The sequence below is a fragment of the Loxodonta africana genome, chromosome 1, assembly GCF_030014295.1.
Source record: "Loxodonta africana isolate mLoxAfr1 chromosome 1, mLoxAfr1.hap2, whole genome shotgun sequence".
In the NCBI taxonomy this organism is placed as follows: Eukaryota; Metazoa; Chordata; class Mammalia; order Proboscidea; family Elephantidae; genus Loxodonta; species Loxodonta africana.
Genome location: NC_087342.1, coordinates 171,770,406 through 171,792,393, shown reverse-complemented (window position 1 = coordinate 171,792,393; position 21,988 = coordinate 171,770,406). Strand labels below are relative to the sequence as shown.

General features: G+C 35.3%; 1 protein-coding gene across 3 annotated transcripts in view; it reads left to right on the top strand.

Moving 5' to 3' along the window:
• The window catches only part of SEC63 (SEC63 homolog, protein translocation regulator), a 78,797-nt gene extending 57,477 nt beyond the window's left edge, over positions 1 to 21,320 (top strand). For 2 of the 3 annotated variants that reach the window (XM_010600917.3, XM_064289501.1), the window contains exons 14-21: positions 1,076 to 1,158; positions 4,371 to 4,430; positions 4,637 to 4,807; positions 10,658 to 10,816; positions 12,517 to 12,618; positions 16,398 to 16,496; positions 19,540 to 19,644; positions 20,224 to 21,320. In XM_010600917.3, the coding sequence (XP_010599219.2) occupies positions 1,076 to 1,158; positions 4,371 to 4,430; positions 4,637 to 4,807; positions 10,658 to 10,816; positions 12,517 to 12,618; positions 16,398 to 16,496; positions 19,540 to 19,644; positions 20,224 to 20,367 (923 nt within the window). In that variant the 3' untranslated portion in view covers positions 20,368 to 21,320. The remainder of the gene's footprint in view (positions 1 to 1,075; positions 1,159 to 4,370; positions 4,431 to 4,636; positions 4,808 to 10,657; positions 10,817 to 12,516; positions 12,619 to 16,397; positions 16,497 to 19,539; positions 19,645 to 20,223) is intronic. The other variant, XM_064289499.1, reaches the window with a different exon arrangement.
• The last annotated feature ends 668 nt before the right edge of the window (positions 21,321 to 21,988 follow it).

The following is a 21,988-nucleotide window of genomic DNA, read 5'->3' as shown; positions in this document are numbered from 1 at the left end:
GACCAGCTGCTGCATTTCATAGCCAGTAACAGAGATGACAGTTACAGGTTGTTGGAGTTCATTCTCTTCCGAATGGTGATACGCTAGTGAAGTCCAGGACAGAGTACACTAGTCTAAACCTGTGTAAAATAAACATCATAAACTTAGAAAAGCCTGTAGGCAAGTATGCAAAGTGGAGAAAAACTCTTACGGATAAAATCTTAAGGAAAAATATGAATTAATATCTACACTTGTATAGGAGATATGTTTGAAAACGTATTACTTTTTTATTAGACCTTTTTTGGGGTGTATGTGGCAAATGTAGTTTTAGAAAATGAAATAGTTGCAAAACTGTTTTTGGCACCATTTATTGCAATAAATTTTTTTAAATGTAAAGACAATATATTGAAGTTCTTATTTTTCTAAAAAAAGTCTCTTTAATGTGGTTTAGAATACTAGTTTTCATTATTCTGACCCCACCCAAAAAGAAAATCTAAACCGGTTGCTGTCGAGTCAATTCCAACTCATAGCAACCCTATAGGGTTTCCAAGGAGGAACTGAAGGATTCAAACTGCTGACCTTTTGGTTAGCAGCTGAGCTCTTAACCACTATGCCAGCCTTTATTCTGACAGTCAGGCACTAATCAAGTAAGTCAAAACCTCGTGAACATAAGCTTTGTACAATATAGTAGAGTGACAGAACCCTGTTTTGTATCACTGTGAGAGAGCTATGGCACAGTGGTACTCACATTATACTTTGTTTGAAAAGACCATTATTTTGAAAGTAGTGCCAATGTAGTGGTTATGTGACCTTGGATGTTTTACTTCATTTCTAAACTTCAGTTTCTTCTTTAAAGTGGAAATAATAATACTTTGTGGAGCTATTTTAAGGAGTAAACAAATCAGTTGTTAAAAGCATGTACTGAGTCTTATGAAGACAGTCGATATATTATTTTTTATTGAGTAGGTTTATAGTATAGTATGTTTAAGATACTGAAGCACCACACTGATCTGGGTAAATTAAGTTTTGCTATATACATTGACATAGAACTTGATTTTTATTTTCTACTCTGTTCTTTTCTCCTTTCATCTTATAGTATTGGATGATGAAGATAGCAACAATATCACAGTAGGATCCCTAGTTACAGTGTTGGTTAAATTGACAAGGCAAACAATGGCAGTAAGTAGTACATTTGTATTTTTATGCTTTTAAGAGTTATGTGTCAAGTTTTTATATTTATTTTTTCATTTTAAGTAGTAGTTTCTCAAAGTCAAAACTGTTGCAAGAACATAGTGTCTAATTTTGCTAGCCGTTTTGAAATTTAAATTAATTTTTATGAAGCATAGTTTATGCATACACACACAACCTAGAAAATAGATTCTTTATGTGAAGGTTTGCTAATTTCCTATAAAAATTATAATAATAAGAAGGTAATGTGGATTTAGTTCTTAAACTGTATGTTGCTGTATCAAAACCAAAACTTGTTGCCTTCGAGTTGATTCCGACTCATAGCAACCCTGTAGGACAGAGTAGAACAGCCTCACAGGGCTTCCAAGGAGCAGCTGATAGATTCAAACTGCCGACATTTTGGTTAGCAGCTGAGCTGTTAACCAGTGTGCCACCAGGGCTCCTCACATATAATTAATGATTATTATTATTGAGAATTTTGTCACCCTTTAATTTTTTACAGAATTTATCCCTTTTATTTTTTATTTAAAAAATTTAAGAATTATGACAAAAATAGCTTTTTTTCTGATTATAGGAAAAATTCATGCTGTCTAGAAAAAAACTCAAGCAATGCAGAAAAGCATAAAACCCACTGCCATTGAGTTGATTTTGACTCATAGTAACCCTATAGGACAGAGTAGAACTGCCCATAGGGTTTCCAAGGCTTTAATCTTTATGGAAGTAGACTCTCATATTTTTCTCCCATGGAGCAGCTGGTAGGTTTAAACTGCTGACCTTTTGGTTGGCAGCTGAGCACTTTAACCACTGTGCCACCAGGGCTCCTTGTAGAAAAGTATAGGAAGAAACTAAAATCCTACCACTCTGAGATAATATTTTAAAGCTCATCCTTTTATATACCTTAATGCATGTATACCCATAGAGTCATATAGTGTTTTTATCATGGACCACTTCTCTCGCTCATCTCCCTCAGTAAACCATTCATCAGCCTCAGATGACCAGAATTTGCAGTCTTGTGTGTATCCTTTCATACCTTTCTCATGCTTATATTTACTGACTATATATATTCATATATACTGGTACTTTTCTCATTCTCTTTTTTCAAGTTTGATAATGAATGTTTTCTGTCTACTTATGTTTTAACGTATTTATATTACCTCTCAAATCAGCTGGTATAATGGCAACTCATTAATTGACTATATAGTACTTTAACTCAGTTTATTTAGCTAGTGGTAAATTTCAGCCTGTTCTGCTCTTGGGAGTCTCTGAGCACCTGCAGGAAATACATGCTGCATTTAAACACGGTATCTAAAATCTCTAGTAGGAAAAGCACGTTTTGTAGTAGGATATGTCAAGCCTACTTGATTTTAGCAAGTGGTAAGGACGCGGTTGTGTCATGGACACTGGATAAGAGTGCCTCCTGGGAGAAGAGGTGACTCTAAGCCAGTGCCAGGATTGGATTTAGAATCCAGGTTTATACTCCAGCGTACTGTAGGAATTCCCAGCCTGAGAACCAAGCATAAAAATAGGTTTTGGGCTGTTGACCCTTCTGGGTGCTTAGCAAAAGAAAAAGCAAAACCATCCTGGAGAAAGGGAAAAAATCAAGTATTTATCCTGCCATTCTTGTATGAACTGTACCTCAGAGTAACCAAGTATTAGAACATTTTTGTAGAACATTCCCAGCTAATAAATGAAGAAGGAGTGTAAAATTAGAAGAGGGGTTGGCAAACTTTTTCTGTAAAAGTTCAGATAGTAAATATTTTCAATTTTGCAGGCCATATGGTTCTGTAGGAACTACTCAACTCGCAAATGGGCATCGTTGTGTTCCTATAAAGCTTTGTTTGAAATGCAGGCAGTGGGCTGTGGAAGGCAGTTTGGCACTTCCTCAAAAAGTTAAACATAAACATAAAATTAATTGTAGACATATAGCCCATCAGTTCCACTCCTGGGTATATACCCAAAGGACTTGAAAGCAGGGACTCAAACAGATTCTTGTACATCAGTGTTCATTGCAGCATTATTCAGAACAGCCAAAAGGCAGAAACAACCCAAGTGTCCATCAAAGGATGAATGGATAAACAAAATGTGGTATATCCATACAATGGAATATTATTCAGCCATAAGGAGAAATGAAGTTCTGATAAATGCTATGACATGGATGAACCTTGAAAATGTTATGTTGGGTGAAATAAGTCAGAAATAAAAGGACAAATATTGTATGACCCCACTTATATAAAATATCTAGAACGGGCAAATGCACAGAGACCAAAGTTTATTAGTGTTTACCAGGACCTGAGGGGAGGGGGAAATGAGGAGTTATTGTTAAGGGATACTGAGTTTTCATTTGGGGTGATGAAAAACTTTTGGAAATAGAGATAATGGTTACATAACATGGTGGGTGTAATTAATGTCACTGAATTGTATACTTAAAAATGGTTAAAATGGCAAATTTTTTGTAGTATGTATTTTACCACAATTAAATACAGGTGGTGGGCCATTGCTTGCTGATATCTGAATTAGAGTATTTTCATCGTTTAGAGGCTGATAATTATAGTTGTTTTTACTTGTGAACTTTAATAATTCCAGGGAGTTCATTATACTGAACCCGTGTCATCTTCCAGTACAGATGGTTAGGGTTCTTCACTGGGATTTAAATACTAAATTTCCAGGTTTTCTACTGGTTCTAATTTGATTATATATGGTGGGTGAATGTATCTTTAGGATATGTGGGCATTCTTGGTATTCCACTTAGCCACAGATCCAGTGATTAGTATCATGGACAGTAGTGAATAAACTGCTAGTAATTAGTCTCATGAAGGTTTTAATGTTAGGAAACAATATAGTTCATTTGTAATTCTCATAATATTAAAATATTCATGTCTGATTACTATGAGAAGAAACGTGAAATTTTAATCCATGAAGTATTTTTGACCTTATAATGAATTACATATCTGAAATCATTGCATTTGTAAATTAGACTGCTTTTCAAAATATTTCAAGACAGTTGTGAGATACTTCCAATAGTAACTACCTGGATTTGTACACATTCATCAGTTAGTCATTGCTTAAAGTCATTTTTTTCCCTTCTTCCCATTTGTAGCCTGTTAAAAAAAGTTAGTGGTAATACATTTTGAAAGACTACTTTGTCTACCTGAAAGATGAATATAGGTAGGCAGACTTTATGTTTTTCTTCTTGCTACCCTTAGGAAGTATTTGAAAAGGAGCAGTCCATCTGTGCAGCAGAGGAACAGCCAGCAGAAGAAGGGGTAAAAACTCAAGTTTTCTTACCTGTGTTTCCTGGTGAAAGAAATGTTTTATTAACATCTCTGATTGTCTTATGTTGCTGTAGGGGAGTAATTAAGTTTATGAAAACATTCAGTTTAACAATTTCCATCTAAAAACTATTCATGACTTCCAGATGAACCTGTTTATATTACTTGTAAGTGTGTATGGTTGTTGTGATTCACATCAGGGTGATGCTAACAAGAACAGGGCAAAAGGAGGATGGCAACAGAAGAGTAAAGGACCGAAGAAAGCTGCTAAATCAAAAAAAAAGAAGCCTTTAAAAAAAAAACCTACACCTGTGCCATTACCACAGTCAAAGCAACAGAAACAAAAGCAGGCAAATGGAGTCGTTGGAAGTGTAAGTTTATTATTATCATTATTATTTTTATTGAGGTATAACATACATATACTAAAATACTCGAGTCTTAATGTGTATAGCTCCTGAAGTTTTACATATGTCTGCTTTACCCACGAAACCCTGCTGCATTGTGTCCCTTCCCAGTCCGTAACCACTCCATCTACCTTTCCCACCCTCAACTGCTATTCTGACTAATCACCATAGATTAGTTTTGCCTGTTCTTAAACTGAATATAAATGGAATCATTTTATGCCTGCCTGCTTTTGCTGAACATTATGTCTGCCACATTCACCTGTATTTTGTGTAGCAGTAGTCCTTTTTTTATGTGTGTAGTATTGTATTTTATGAACATACCACAATTTATTTGTTTTGTGATTGGCAGACATTTGTGTTTCTAGTTTTTGCCTGTTATGAACAAAGGAGCTTTGATTACTCTTGTACATGTTATTTTGTGAACATATGCATTAATTTTTCTTGGATATATATCTAGCAGTGAAATTGCTGGGTCATAAGATAGGTAGATAGCTAACTTCATTGAACGAGCCAGTTTTCCAAAACTGTACCATTTTATGCTCCTGCTAGCAAAGTTTGAGTCCATTTGCTCCACATTCTCACCAACACTTGGTTTTACAGTCTTTTTTATTTTAGCCATTGTCCTGGATGCCACACTGTGTTACTTACTTAGTTTTATGTTAAGTACTGAAATATGTTAGAGCAAGTCCTCCAACACTTTTTTTTTTTAATTTTGTTGTTGGATATACACAGCAAAACATGTACCATTGCAACAGCTTCCATATATATCACTTAGAGACATTTCTTACATTTTTCCAGTTGTGCAACCATTCTCAGTCTCCTTTTCTTAGTTGTTCCTCCCTCATTAACATAAATTAAGCACTCCCTAAGGTTCCTATCTAATCTTTCCAGTTGTTGTTATCAGTTTGATTCCATATAGATAGTTGTTAAAAGAGCATATGCTCAAGGCAGACATTTTTTACTAATTAAGGTAAACTATTGTTTGGTTTTAAGATGACTTCACGGATATTTTTGGTTTAAGTTTTAAAGATTATCTCAGGCCAATAGTTTCAGGGGTTCATGGCTCCAGGAAGTCTGGAGTCCCTGAGAGTTTGAAATTCTGTTCTGTGTTTTCCCACTTTTGATTAGAATTCTTCTATAGAGTCTTTGATCAAGATGTTCAATAATGGTAGCCAGGCACCATCCAGTTCTTCTGGTCTCCTGGTAAAGGAGCCAGTTGTTCATGAAGGCAGTTGTCCACACATTCCATTTTCTCCTCCTATTCCTGATACTCCTTCCTCTATTGCTCTAGGTGAGTAGAGATCAATTGTTGTGCCTTGGATGGCCACTTGAAAGCTTTTAAGACCCCCAGGCACTATGCAACAAACTAGGAGGTAGAACAGAATCTCTAAACTTGTTATTAGGACAATTTCCTGGGGTATCCCATGAAACCGTGACCCTGAACCTCCAGACCAAGGAACCAAATCCCATGAAGTATTTGAATGTACATAAGCAGCCTCAACAGCTATTCTTTTTTTTTTTTGTCATTGTTGTAAATACATCTGTCACAGAACTTTTGCCAGTCAGCTTCTGTGGGCTGTGCAACCCTCCCTTAATGCAAATTTTCCATCACTGTTAGCCCCCCTTTTTCCCCCCTTTCTGTTCCTGGTAACCACTAATAAACTTTGTTCTGTATACATTTGCCTGTTCTTATCTTTTTATATAAGTGAGATTATACAATATTTGCCCTTTTGTGATTAATTTATTTCAGTCAGCATAGTATCTTCAAGCTCCATCCATAAATGAAGCGTGTATCAAGACTTCATTTCTCCTACTGGCAGAGTAGTATTCCATTGTATGTATGTACCACATTTTATCCATTCATCTGCTGATGGACGTTTAGGTTGTTTCTACCTTTTGGCTATTGTGAATAGTGCACAATGAACATTGACCTACAAGTCTCTGAGATTCTGCTTTCTTTTGGGTATATACCTAGGAGTGGAATTGCTGGATCATATGGTAGTTCTATTTTTAGTTTTTTGAGGAACCACCACACTGTTTTCCACAACAGCTGTACCATTTTGCATTCCCACCAGCAATAGGTAAGGGTTCCAGTTTCCCCACATCCTCAACATTTGCTATTTTGTTGTTATTATTATTTTAGTCTTAGCCATCCTAGTGGGAGTAAAATATATCTCATTGTGGTTTTGATTTGCATCTCTCTAGTGGCTAATGGTGGGAAACCCTGGTGGGTTTTTTTTTTTTTTGGTTTTTTAATGGCTAATGATGCTGAGAGCATCTTTTCAAGTGTTTGGTGGCCATTTGAATATCCTCTTTGATGAAATGTCTATTCAAGCTCTTTGCCTATTTTATGATTGGGTTATTTGTGTTTTTGCTGTTGTCAAAGTTTTATATGTGTATTGGTTGTTAGATTCTTGTCAGATAATATGGTTTCTTTTTTTCTGAAATCTTGATGAACAGAAGTTTTTAATTTTTATGAGGTTCCATTTATTTATTTTGTCTTTTGCTGTTTGTGCTTCTGTTATTATAATAGATAATCCATCATTAAAAGCGAGGCCTGACAAGAGTTGCACCTGCTTTTTCTTCTAAAAATTTTATGGTTTTAGTTTTCACATTTAATTCCTTAATCCATTTTGAATTTTGTTATTGTATATGGTATGAGGCATGAATCCTGTATCATCTTTCTGTGTGTGGAAATCCATTTTTCCCAGCACCATTTATTGAAGAGACTCTTCTTTCTCCATCGAATGGATTTAACACCCTTGTCAAAAATCAGTTGGCCATAGATGTGTCAGTTTATTTCTGGACTCTCAGTTCTATTCCATTGGTCTGTGTGTCTGTTGTTATACCAGTGATGGCCTGTTTTGATTACTGTAGCTATATACCAAAAAACAACAACAAAAACCATTGCCATTGTGTCAGTTCCGACTCAGTGACCCTGTAGGACAGAGTAGAACTGCCCCATAGGCAGTTCTTGGTTAGTAGCCATAGCTCTTAACCACTGCACCGCCAGGGCTCCATAGCTGTATTGTATGTTTTAAAATCAGGAAGTGCGAGTTCTCCTAGTTTGTTCCTCTCTTTCAACATTGCTTTAGCTATTCCCTGTAAAGTTGAGGTTTAGTTTTTCTATTTCTGTAAAGAAGGCTGTTGGAATTTTGATTGGAATTGCGTTGACTCTATAGATCACTTTGGGTAATATTGGTATGCTAACAATAGTAAGTGTTCCAATCCATGAACATGGAACATCTTTCCATTTATTTAAGTCCCCTTTACTCTCTTTCAGCAGTGCTTTATAGTTTTCATTGTATAAGTCCTTCACATCCCTGATTAGATATATTCCTGAGTATTTTATTCTCTTAGATGAAGTTAATGGAATTGTTTCCCTAATTTCCCATTCAGATTTCTCATTTCTGGTGTGTAGAAACCCAACTGGTTTTTGTTTGTTGACCTAGTGTCCTGTACTTCGCTAAATTCCTCTATTAGCTCTGGAAGTTTTCTTGTGGACTCTTTGGGATTTTCTATGTATAGGATCATATCATCCACAAATAGAAATAGTTTTACTACTTCTTTTCCAATCTGGATACCTTTTATTTCTTTTTTTTTTGTCTTATTGCTCTGGCTAGGACTTCTAATACAGTATTGAATAGAAGTGGTCAGAGCGGGTACCTGTTGTCTTGTTCCTGATTTCAAGGGGAAAGCTCTCAGTCTTTGTCCATTAAGTGTAATGTTGGCTGTTAGCTTTTCATATATGCCCCAAATCATACTGAATTTCCCTTCTATTCCAATCTTCTTTTGGGTTTTCATCAAGAAAGGGTGTTGGATTTTATTATTTCCTGTATCCTTGGAGAGGATCATGTGGTTCTTCTCCTTAGTTCTGTTGCTGTGATGTATTCTGTTGATTGATTTTCTGATGTTGAACAGTCCTCCAACTCTTATTTTATGTCTTCAAAAGTGTCTCTACTATTTTAGTTCGTTTGTATTTCCAGACACATTTTAGAATAAGTTTGACAGTTTCCACCAAAAACTGCTAGAATTTGTATTGGTATTGCATTGAATCTATGGTTTGATATGGGGACATTGACTTGTTAACAGTATTGAGTCTTTTTACTCGTAATCAAGGCTTATCTTCATTAATTGGATCTTCCTTAATTTTTCTCAGCAGAGTTTTTTAATTTCCAGTGATAGCTGTATGGCACAGCTTTCATTAAATCTACTCCTAGGTATTTGATGCTTTCTGGTGCTATTGTAAAAGAAATTAAAAAAAAAAATTATTCTTTAGTGTTTGTTAGTGGTATATAGAACTATAGTTGCTTTCTAAATATTGTCTTTGTAACAAGGAGTCCTGATAAATTGATACTATAATTTTAATTATGTATTTGTAGATATTTATAAAAATACTCTCTACCTACACAGTCATACCCTCTGTGAATAAAGGCAGCTTTACTTTTTTCTTCTCAATTTTTATGTTCTTTCTTTTGTTCATTCAATTGTTCTTTTGTTCTCCCGTTCTTTCTTACTGTACTGGCTAGAACCTTCAGTATAATGCTGATTGTAAGTAATGATACCAGACATCTTTATCTTCTTTTCGACCTCAAGGAGAAAGCAAACATTTTACCAGATTAAGGAAGTTTCCCTTCTATTCTTATTTTGCTGATAATTTTTTTTATGAGCAAGTGTTGCGTTTTATTAAATGCTTTTTCTGCATCTATTAAGTTGATCATGTTATTTTTCTTGTGTCTGTAAATGTGGTGAATTATATTGTTGGATTTAAAAAGTTTAAACCAAACTAGTAAAAAGATCTGCCTTGAGCCCTAATAAATCCTGTAATCGCGAGTGTGGTGTGTGAGTTCTGTGTGGCCATTATAATGAGTAATGGAACCCAGCAGAGAAGTAGAGAGTGCTGTGGGAGGGACCGTTGGTGTCTGAAGTGGTAAAGATGGCAGAGAGAGAAGGCATGTCTTACCTCCGCCTCATGGGAATCAGCCTTGGGCTGTTGATCTTGGTTCACCTTCCCCCTTATGACGTTCAAGGAGGTCAAACACCATCCCCACACCATTTTTACGTATGTTTTCAGAGAATTTGTTCATTTCTTCTATCAAATTTTTCATAACATCTTTTATTTTTAATATGTTAGATCTATATTGATGACTTCTTTTTTATTCCTAATATTGGTAATTTGTGTTTTCTTTTTCTCTTGAACAGTCTTGCCAAGGTTTTTTTTTGATCTTTTCAGAGAACCAACTTTTGGTTTTGTTTCAGCTTCCTTTTTGTGTATCTACTTACTTTGTCATTGATTTTTGGTGTTTATTATTTACTTCCTTGGCATTTAATTTGCTGTTCTTTTTCCTCTTGAGATAGGAGAATATTTTGCCTGAGACACTGGATTTCCTTATTGTATTATACCCTGTCAGTTATTAGAAAATGATACTAAACTCTTAAAGCAGTATTTTTTTTTAATAAACTTCTCATTTTCCCTCCACAGATAAAATGTACTGTATAATTGACGTTTTTGAAAGATGAGCCATTTTAGCCATTGTGGTAGCGTGCTTTGCAGATAGAAATAAAATATTTTTGTTTTAGAAACTGTGAAGAATGAATAAAATCATAGTAGACAAAAAGCAAATGTTAACGTCTTCAGTCGGACTCCCACATCTTTATAAATGAGAATTCCTATCATTAAAAGAAATTCTGTATGAATAGTGAAATTGTAACCTGGACCAGTATAGTTATAATCACGGTAACTTAGCTTCAGGGACTCAGAATGATATGTACGCATTGAGATATTTAGAACTTTTTATGGTTGGTTTTTCCTTTTAGGAAGCTGTAGTAAAGGAAGATGAAGAAGAAGTATCCGACAAAGGCAGTGATTCTGAAGAAGAAGAAACCAATAGAGATTCCCAAAGTGAAAAAGATGATGGTAGTGACAGAGACTCTGATAGAGAGCAAGATGAAAAGCAAAACAAAGATGATGAAGCAGTAAGACTTAAGGGTTTAAATAATTGAATTATAACTCTGATGATTGTTCTAGGTTTTGTTGTTTGTTGGCTTATCTTAAACAATACTAGCGTATTTTACAATAGTTCTTAATATATTACTTTGTAAAGAATTTTTTCAGAGATAATAGTCAAAGCTATAAATTAAAATTGTTTCTAACAAAGATTAGAAATCCTGATTTTCTTAAATCTTAAATTGATAGAAAGAGTAGGACCTGGATCTGAGGTAGTCAGTTTGATCTCTAAGGGATTTTTAAGATGTAGAGATATTTCTGAAAACATGAATAAGGGAAGGTGGGTTGTGAAATAGGTAGCAAGTTCCAGGTGACATTTAGGGTAAAGAAACATTACTGTTTATGCTATGTCAAGTTGGTTAAGGGAAAAGCAAATATTTACAGAATGCCACTTTGTTTCAAGAAATATATAAGATATTAAGGACAGAGGATGTCTCTAAGGAATTTATTAGGATAGTGAGTGAGGGTATAAAAAAAGAGGGTATAGAGTATAGAAAAAAAAATCTCATTGCATGGCATTAAGTTTCACATGATTTATGGAAGGGCTGTGGAGAAGAATGTGTTTGGTAGACAAATAATGATCCTTAGGGAAGCTTAAACTGCAAAGGAACTGTAAACTGATCAGCAATTTCTTTGACAGTATTATTCTTTTTGATTGGGCCATTGATCTAAAAGTAACCCCTGTGGTTTGGGAGAGAAAGAGGGGTCCCCTGAATAACCTCTGAGGCGAAAGGAGAGGCCAAAAAGAAAACGTAAAGGGCAAAGGATAGAAGAAATAAAGTGTAAAGAAATATTGCACCCATCCTTGGCAGTGGTAATTAATAAATAAATAAGGCTTTGTTTTTAGCAGTTGCTAGGACTTGGCTTTTTTTTTTTTTTTTTACTTCAGGCATTAAATTGATTGCCAGGAAATTAAAACCTGTGGAGAAATTACTTCCACAGCCTCACATTTGGGAACATGTTAACATATTCTTGTTTGTGTATATTAGGATTAGTAGAGGGTGACTCATAGGGTTTAAGAGGTTTAACAGGTGACCAATAATACAGCAAATAATTTATTCATTATCTGTCACATGGCAAGCACCGTGAAACAGTTCCTGCCCCGGAATGATTTGTAGGCTGGTGGGGAAGACAGACTTACAGATAAACATTATAGTACGTAATAGATTGTCTACATTTACACAAGGTACAGTGATAGCACAGAGTAGAGAGTGATCACCTCAGTCCTCAGGTAGAGTGACATTTATAGCAGGCTGTACACATGTTCAGACGTTATTCCTGAAAGAATAATGAGTAGGAATTTGCCAGGCGGAAAAACAGAATTTCCAAACAGGGTTTAGAAGTGAAACAACTTGGTGAGTTCAGAGAAGTGTAAGTAGTTTGAAATGACTAGGATAAAAGGTGCAAGGAGGAAAGCAGTAACAAAAGACTGGGGAAGCAGGCCAGGGTCAGATCATAAATGGCTGAGTAGTTCATGCTAAAGGGGCTAGACTGATTTATAAAAACAGTGATTATAAGTTTTGAGCAGGGAAATGGTCAGATTTGTGGGACTGAACTCATTCTAACCTTAACTGGCATTGTCAGGAGTAATACCTAGAGGAAGATGAGAACTCCTCAGAGTGACAGTAAACATACTTGATTTCAGATATTTTAATTTTTTCTTTACTAGGAATGGCAAGAATTACAACAGAGTATTCAGCGAAAGGAGAGAGCTCTGCTGGAAACCAAATCAAAGATAACGCATCCTGTTTATAGTCTTTACTTTCCTGAGGTGAGTTCCTAGTGCTATCCTTCTTCCGTTCATGTTCTTGGATATTTCTGTTTGCCCTCTAGCTCTCTGTGGTGTGAACTAGCTTAAGTACACTAAATGTGGTCTATTCTTGACAGGTCTCATTTTTAAAAGATACATTACAATGTGGGATTGTTAATTTTTAAGTATTTCTGTGGCTTCCTGTGTTTGTATCTTCTGTGCCCAGATTACTGGGGGTTGTACTTAATGATGACTTCCCATTACAAGTTCAGGCAGTCGTCATCAGACAAATGCATATTTTGTCTTTGCCTGCTTGACCTGTGAATCTCTCTCCCCTACCAATTTTTAAATACGATGAAAGAAATTCTTAAATTTTCTCCATGAGTTTTCTCAAAGGGTCCTATACTGGCACCTGGAGCCAGTAGGCCTGCTCTGACTCTGGTAATTGACCCAGTCCATGGAAACGGGTGAGCACATGGCTGTGGAACCAGCTGTGTTCTCAGCCTGAACAACATTCAGTAAGAATGAAGAGCGTGGCTGATCTCCAAGCTCAGGACAGATCATTACAGTGCCATTTGTTCCCTTATCTTTGTTTACTTTGTGGTCATGGCCTGCCCAACTTTTGATCTTTTGATAGACTGTGTTGTTTGTCTTTCAGACTAGTTTGGGGTTCCCTTGACATTTCGCTTTTGAGGATGAGTCTGTGGAGCATAGGCGAAGAGCTGGTTACCTTTATTTAGGGAAACTGCTTCCAGACTGCTTCACGGCTTTGTCATAGACCTTCTGCACACCACTCATGTTTGGCAGATGATTTCATGTATAAGTTTGCTTTCTATTCTAGAATGTCAATCCAGAGTTGCTGGGGACTGCTTATGGCAAATTGCTAAATAATTTGGCTTTCCTAATAATAAATGATAAATAAATAAATCTCTGCACAGACAATTTTGACATGGAGAGAAATCTGCCCAGGATCCCAGCTTAAGGCTGGGGCGTTCTGAACTTCAGCCCGCTTGTTAAGGGGCGTTCTGCCTGTTGCAGAGGTAGTCTGCCAACATTAAGCCTCCTGAAATCAAGTGAATAAATTCTACTGAGAGATTGGTTTAAAAAGTGACACGCAATACTATAAGCTGCATAATTTGTATCCATGTAACAGTTTCATTTGGGACCATGCTTAGTTCCTAAGTGAAGGACGTATTCACTCCCTTAGAATATTTTGAAAGTGAAATTGCCTTTTTCTAATGTAATCTACATCTGCATGGTTTGGTGAACATCTCAAAGTACTCTCTCTCAGACAAAATTTATTTAGGCACTTCCTAACGTGACCGCTCTGTCTTCCTTTCTTAATTTCCTAGGGCCACCATAATAAAATACCGCACGTGGTGACTTTAAAGAACAGAAATTTATTTTCTCATAGCTCAAGTGACTAGAAGTCTGAATTCAGGGTGTTGGCTGCAGGGGAAGTCCTTGTGTCTTTTAGCTTCTGGTAGCTACTGGCAGTTCTTGGTGTTCCTGGGTTCATAGGTTCATCTGCCTGCATCTTCACATGGTGTCTTCCTTGTGTGTGTCTTTCCATGTCTGTTTTCCCCTTTTATAAGACACTACTACTTAGAGTGAATTAGGTTTCAGACCCATTCATGACCTCCTTAACATAACAAGAAAAACCTTATTTCCAAATGGTGTCACATTCACAGGTACTTGAAGTTAGGACTTCAGCATATGTTTTGGGGACACAATTCAGTCCATAACACTTTCCATGTACCTACCTAACTACCGAGCTACCCACCTAAATTAAAGTTTTATATTAATAATTAACTTACATGTTATTAAAAATCATTTATTATATTTAGTATGTGAAGAATTGTTGGGAATGTTATAAAACATTGTTTTAAAGTGCATATAACTCATGGTAGAACATCTCTTTGTCTCTCAACACGTGCGTCAGAGAGCCTAGGCACAAGTGCAGTGCCATTGTTGGTATTCACTAGGATCTTAGCAAGTGTTTCTTGAATGAATCTCATTTTACTCAAACTGCTTGGGGGAGAAAGGCATTCTCCAATTGGGAGGGAAAGAAAAAATGTGCATTCTTGAACATATCCCTGTGATGTTTATATTATTACATACGTGTTTTGGTAATGATGTTTTTGACAATGAAATGTCAGAATCACTTTAATAATAATGTCTCTCATTTCACTAATAATCACAGCTATCATTTATTGTACTTATATGTGTTAGGCATTCTAATGTGTATTTTACCTGTATTATTTCATTTTCACAACACAGCCTGAAGTAGGCATTCATTATTTAACGGAGGAGGGAACCACCGACGCTTAGAGAGACTAAATAACCCAGGTCTGTGTGACTCTTAAACAGGTGTTGGCAGAACACTTACTATTTTTTGTGCTGTGATGACAGAGTTGACTAGTTGATACAGAGACTCTATGACCTGCAAAGACTAAAACTATTCTCCGGCCCTTTACAGAAAAAGTTTGCCAACTATTGCTCTAAAGCCCAGGTATTAATACTCCATTCTGAGTCCAGTATGTTTTTACACACTTGTGTGTGTGCTCAAATACACACATAAACAAACATATATATACAAATATACCCACTATGATAGTCTTAACTCTTGGGTAAATCTAAGACTTAAACAGAATTTAATTTTCTTGTTCGGTGCTGCTCACATTCATATCATCCCACACTTATGATTTATTTATAAGGCTTATTGATGTCGCAGTGCTTTGTAGTGTAAGGTGTTTAAACAGAAGAGCTTTTGGTTGCATTTGGTGTAGCATTATTAGATAATAAACGAAATTTTAACCTCTGATGGTTAAAATAAAATAGAAACTACAGTGATTTCGGTTTAAAACGTATTGTCCCTATGGAACTGTTTTCAGTTAAAAAAAAAATTTAACCTTACTTTAGATAATTGAGAATTTAGAATAGTATTGTTTAGTTAAATGAGTATTTAGAATACATTTTATTTTTAGCTCCAAAATATTTTTCTTTAAGCCATTTTGGAAAGATACCTTGCCCACCTCATTCTTAAACAGAGAATGACTGAATGGTTACTGGCACATGCTGTAATCCAGCAGTGGACTGTGAGCACACTGAGGTTTGGTGCTTCCAGATGGCTTGGCCTTCTAAATATTTTTTAAAATCTATTATTTTATTTCTGTAATTTTTTTCTTTGTTCTCTTTCCTCCCTGTTGTCATTCTCTATTCTGGTGGCAGTTCTTGTGCTCAATTCCTTTTCTGTTTCTAATTTTTTGTGAACTAAAACTGGAAATGCCAAGGTTATTAATATCATGTGCCATGAAAGGTATGAATAGGCTGTTAGAATCTAAGATGTTCTTTTATGAGTAAAATGTTTTAATGTATTGGTTTCTGATTTGTCTGCTCAGGTTTCTTCCACACCTATTTTCTGGCTTTGCATATTACTAGGTAACATTACTAAGATTTACTGGATGATATTTTAATAGTTTATGTGTTTTTCCTTTTTAGACTATGTTACCACTTAATTAAGGTAAATCAGGGGTTTTTAATATGGAAGCCCATCGATAGGCTTTAAGGGGCCATCGAAACCCCTAAAATTGTTTATACAGAGTTCTTTTGAGGAGCAGATCTACAGATAGTTAAGAATGATTTATTCATTCTGTGAGTATTTTTTGAACACCTGTTTTGTATCAGGTCAGTGCTAGGCGTATAGCACTAAGCAATGCTTGTAGTATCCTTAGAGTTAGGTAAGCCAGAACTGTGCTTCACAGTTCTGATTATTTATGCTTTTTTTTTTTTCTTCCCAGGAAAAACAAGAATGGTGGTGGCTTTATATCGCAGACAGGAAGGAACAGACATTGATATCTATGCCATATCATGTGTGTACACTAAAAGATACTGAAGAGGTAATTATTCAACAATATTATTTCTGTTTTTAAACATGTACATTTCACCATCATGATGCTTCGTAAAATCTTTCCCATATTTGGTTTTTTGCATTTTATTTGTTAGGATATTTTGTAACTGTTCTCTGAGTTGTGAGGGGGTGTTCATTGGAAATTTATAAAGTATTGATTTGTCAAAGGTAGGCGACTTGGTCAGCTTTTAAAAAACTTCTTCTCCATGTATTTGGGGGAGTTTTCACTTGTTAGTGCCTACGAACATGTACTTTTTCTTCTGTAGAATTTAATGATAATTTGCAAACAGTTGATTTTTCTCCTCATTGGATTAGTGCTAGGTTTTATACTGTTTGTCTTAGAAAAAGATCTAAGACCTGGTGATTCAGATTCTTTTCAGTGGAATTTTTGGTTGCACAGCATTGTCCACTATTGACATCATTAATGTAGCATTGTGATGAATGTATTTCACCCTTGGGAATTGCTCTCTGTTTTTTGTTTTTCTTCTTGATTTTTTTTTTTTTTAATGTGTAATCATTTCTACGGAGATGGTTCTGTCTGCTTGCACTCTGGACAAAACCAAGGCTTTTGAATTTCAAGATAGCTATGTGATGTTTATTTTTAATCACAGAAGTTGTTGTGTATGCTTTTTTCCTTTATAATCAAGTGGTAAATGTGAAGAAGTTTAGTGTTGTTTATTTATTTGACACTTAAGAATATTTCTTTGACAGAGTAATTTCATTTTATTTAAAAGTCAGATATTTTTGAATAGGTAATACATTCACCTTGTTTAACATTTCAGAAGATGGAAAAGTGCATACAGTGAGAAATCTTGTACATTGTCTCCCAGTCACCCATTCCCCTTCCTGGAGACCATAAATGTTGTCAAACTTTTATGTATTCTACATATTATATTATATACAGATAGCAAGCAACTACATATGTGTATTTTTCCCAGTTTTACACAAAACATAGCATATACTCTGTTCTGCACCTTAACTTTTTATCTCAATAATATAACTCAGAATTTGTTCCATGTTAGTATGTAAAAAACTTCCGTATTTGCTTTTACAGCTGCGTGTTATTCTCTTGTTTGGGTGTACTATTGTTTATTTAGCGCTCCCCTATTTAGTGGACTGGCAAGTTGTTCCTGGTCTTTTGCTGCAGGGAGTAACCATGCTTGTCATTTGTGCATGTGCAAACATAACCTGTAGGATAAATTCACAGAGGTAGAATTGGTAGGTCAGAGGCTATGTACATTTGTAGTTCTGAATAGATATTGCTAGGTGTTTCTCCATAGAGGGAATGAATGTCTAAGTATGCTGTAGCCTTTCAGTGTGTTGTCAGACATTTGAATGTCATTGCTGATCAGGAAGGTGGAAAATGCTTCCTCAGTGTAAGCTTTTATTTAAAAATTTTTCAAATCCGTAGAAGCACAGTACCATGAACCCATATATACCTTTCACCTAGATTCACCGTTGTTACCATTTTGCCGTGTTTGTTTTATCTCTCTTTCTCTCTGTATGTGTACACACACACACACACGTTTTTTTCCCCCTGAACTGTTTGAGGTCTTGTAGACATTGTGACATTATACCTCTAAATACTTGAGCGTGTATCTCTTATCCAAGGGCCTTCTCCTACCTAAGCACAATATAATTATTGTACTCAGAAAATTGAGCAATGGTGTATTATTATCTAATGTGTAGTCCATCTTCAAATTTCCCCAAATATTCCACCCTGTATGTTTTAATTTTTTTTTTTTTTAATTCAGGATCCAGTCAAGGGTCATACATTGGAATTGGTTGTCATGCCTCTTTAGTCTAGAACATATCCTTGGCCTTTTTCTTTTCTAATCTTTCATGTCATTGACATTTTTGAAGAGTCCAGGCAAAATGTTTTATAGAATATCCTTCAGTTTGTATTTGTCTCAATGGTTACTCATGATTAATTAAATATTATGGGCAATAATACTGCATAGGTGATGTGTCTTCCTTAGTGTATCACATCAGGGTTACATGTTATCAGTTTGCCCCACACTGGTGATATTAAGGTTGACCATTTAGTTAAGGCTTTTTATCTATTGTGAAGATATTTTTTCTTCTCTAGTCTGTGGGATGATATTTGAGCATTGTGTGAATATCATATTCTCCAGCAGTCTGACTATTCATTTTAGCATATGTCCTTACCTGAATCAGTTTTTACTGTGCTAGTTGTATTCACTGGAGTTTTAATTTTGCATTTCTCTTAAAAGTAAAACTGAACATCTTTCCGTGTGTTTGAGTCATGTTTCCTTTTCTGTCTGTTCTTAACCATTGTTAATTTTTGTTGGTTTGGGGACAAATTTTCTTGTGTTAGGAAATCAACCCGTTGTGATGCAAGTTGCATATATTTTTCTCCAATTTATTTTACTATTATTATGGTGGCTTTTACCAGTCATAAATATAAATATTTGCTCGTCTATTTTATGTAGTGTAGTTTAGTATAATCTTTTATTTTATGGCATCTAGGTTTTGTGTTATAGTTAAAAAAAAGAAAAAGATTTCCCATGATTTCTTCTAGTGTCATGTATTAATGTATAATCTTTGCTAAAAAATCTGAATTTGGAGATTGGAGGCAGATCACCAGAACCATCCAAATGTCATTTTTCTTCCTTTGTCTAAGTGGGATTATATCAAGAGAAATCTCCTAAGAGTTTGTTGTTGTTTTTATTTGAAGTTTGTGATTTGATGGGAGATAAAAATACCTTCTTGACCTTTTAAGCCATTAGGCTTATCCTGGAAATAAGAAAATTTAGCAAGAATTATCTTCTGCCTTGTGAAGTCTCCTGTTTTATTAATTATATAATTTCATTTATTTAGATTTTTATATACCTTCATTTTTGGGGGGAGGGGAAGTGATTATGACTTTTGTAACATTTGTTAGGACTCCCTATATCATCTGAGTAAACACCTAGCTATTAAATAATTTGGTCTCAGAATTTTAGGAGTGAGCTATTGTTTTCTCCTTTGGTTTCCTTAAATACAGATCAAGTGTTGATTTTATCTTCTAGGTAGAATTGAAGTTCCCTGCACCAGGCAAGCCTGGAAATTACCAGTATACAGTGTTTCTGAGATCAGACTCCTATATGGGTTTGGATCAGATTAAGCCATTGAAGGTAGGAATAGAGACTCTTGAATAAGTATGGTTGTCTATTTGAATAACTGCCTACTATACCCTGGCGGGCAGTAGTTAAGAGCTTGACTCCTAAACAAAAGGTCAGTAGTTTGAATCCACCAGCCGCTCCTCAGAAACTCTATGGGTCAGTTCTACTCTGTCCTCTAGGGTCGATATGAGTCAAAATTGACTCGATGGCAATGGGTTTGGTTTGATTTTATAGTAGGGAAGCATCTCTGGCTTTGAAACGTAGAGTAATAGAAGGAAAAAGAGATCATTTAATAGTTTATAAATGACACACTTGATGGGCTACTCTTAATAATAAACTTAAAGTCTTAAATAGCATAACTTCTGTAAAATCAAAATATCAAACTATGTTAGAAATTAAACTACATTTACATGTTAGTAGATTTACCTGTTACATTTCTGGGATGCAAATGAATGTATTAAATTAGAGTTGCACCCATGAAATCTATGTCTTTGTAATTGCTGTGGTCAAAGAAAATCTTTTATTTACCAGGTATTTCTTCCATTATTCCTCCCCAAACTTCTGATGTCTACATTTAATTCTTCTTTATAGTTGGAAGTTCATGAGGCCAAGCCTGTGCCAGAGAATCATCCACAGTGGGATACAGCAATAGAGGGGGATGAAGACCAGGAGGACAGCGAGGGCTTCGAAGATAGCTTTGAGGAAGAAGAAGAGGAAGAGGAAGATGATGACTAAGCAGTACTATGAATGGACCACAATATTTGCAAATTTTTGCTGTTTTGGAAGTGTGTAATAAACCAGAAGCAGTGCAGAACTGATGTTGAGGAAGGTATTAGTTTCTTTCCTAGAAATTAGAAATGGATGCATAATATAACTAGGCAGTGGCGGTGCCTTGGTACAACCTGAAAAATGCTTAAGGCTTGTTAAAGCCTTTCAAGTATGGGATGGTGCATTTATTTCTTCTGCAAACGATAATAAATCCTTTGTTATAACTGTCCAGAAGTGTGGGCTATGTATCATCTGATCAATTTATGGTCCCAGTAAAAGTAAAGGTACATGAAAAACAACTTACAAAGAAGCAACTTTTCTTCATTCAGCTTTAGTTTTGGCAAACAGTAAGGTATGATAAAACACCACAAATTGTGTTTTAAGTAACATCTGCTCAAGTTTTCAACCTCTTGATAAACTCTATTATTCATTTATTGACATTTTGTGGTGATATAAGAATATTTATAACAGCTCCATCCATGGCTTTAAACCTTTTATTTTTACCTGCCTTGGTCATAAGTTGGCATTCTCTCACATTCCACATAATATAGAGGGCTACATTTTGGTATTTTCCTTTTCTTAATTGGCCAGAGTTATCACACAGGTTATAAAAATGGCTTTTTAATGGTTTAAAACATTTTTAATCCTCTATTTTAGCAGACCAGTGCAAGGTTTTATTCTTTTGATAGGCTGTTGGTCTAAAAGTGATCGTGGGACCATATGTTCTCTGATGTTGGTGACTTATGTTATTAAACCTTTTTAAAAAGATTCACTATAAAAGCTGAAATACATTCTTAGCTTTTAATCTACTTGACTCTATCAGAAGCCTTTTAAGGGAAATGAAACAAAACATGCAAAGGAGGTGTTTTTTGTATTCATTTTGGACTCCTGTCAATAAAATAGAAGTTTGATTCATTTTATGTTTGTAATGGTGTGTGTCTTTTTACTCCCAGAGAAAGGACATAAATAGGGCAATTCACTCTTTTATTTTTCAAGTAAAAATTTAGTAACATTATACGTTACCACTGGGGTGACTGCTATTTCAGTATAGCGTAGAAAAACACGCGATTGGGAGGGAGTCCCTAACTGCAGTGCAACCTGGAAGGATAGTGTTTCTAAAGAGTAGAAATGTGTACATGATGAATCATTGAGGCAAGGTGAATATTTTTATTACTAGATAGCAAGGAAGCATAAATATGTCATATTATAGGACTGATCGTGACAATCTACCCCTATCAAAATCTCCATAGGTCATAGTACTATTGGGATACTAATTTGTGACCTTGTTTAAGTAAAAGGTTGCTAATTTACATTCAAAATTACCAAAACATGAGAAATCCTCTGAAAAAAAAAAAAATCAAAACATGAGTGGTTTTTTTGGGTTCTAAATTTAGGATGCGATAATTCCTATCAAATGGTCAAAGCAGTTCTTTCATTGGAAACTTGTGATCACCTGCTTTTCTTTTTCAAGTTGTGAGTGAAACCCTTTCTTGGCAAGCAGGAGGCTGTTCCATCTGCTTCATTTTACAAGGAGATGGTAGGTTTAATGTTTGAGTCAAGTTTTTGCTGTGAAGCTCCAGTCAGTGTG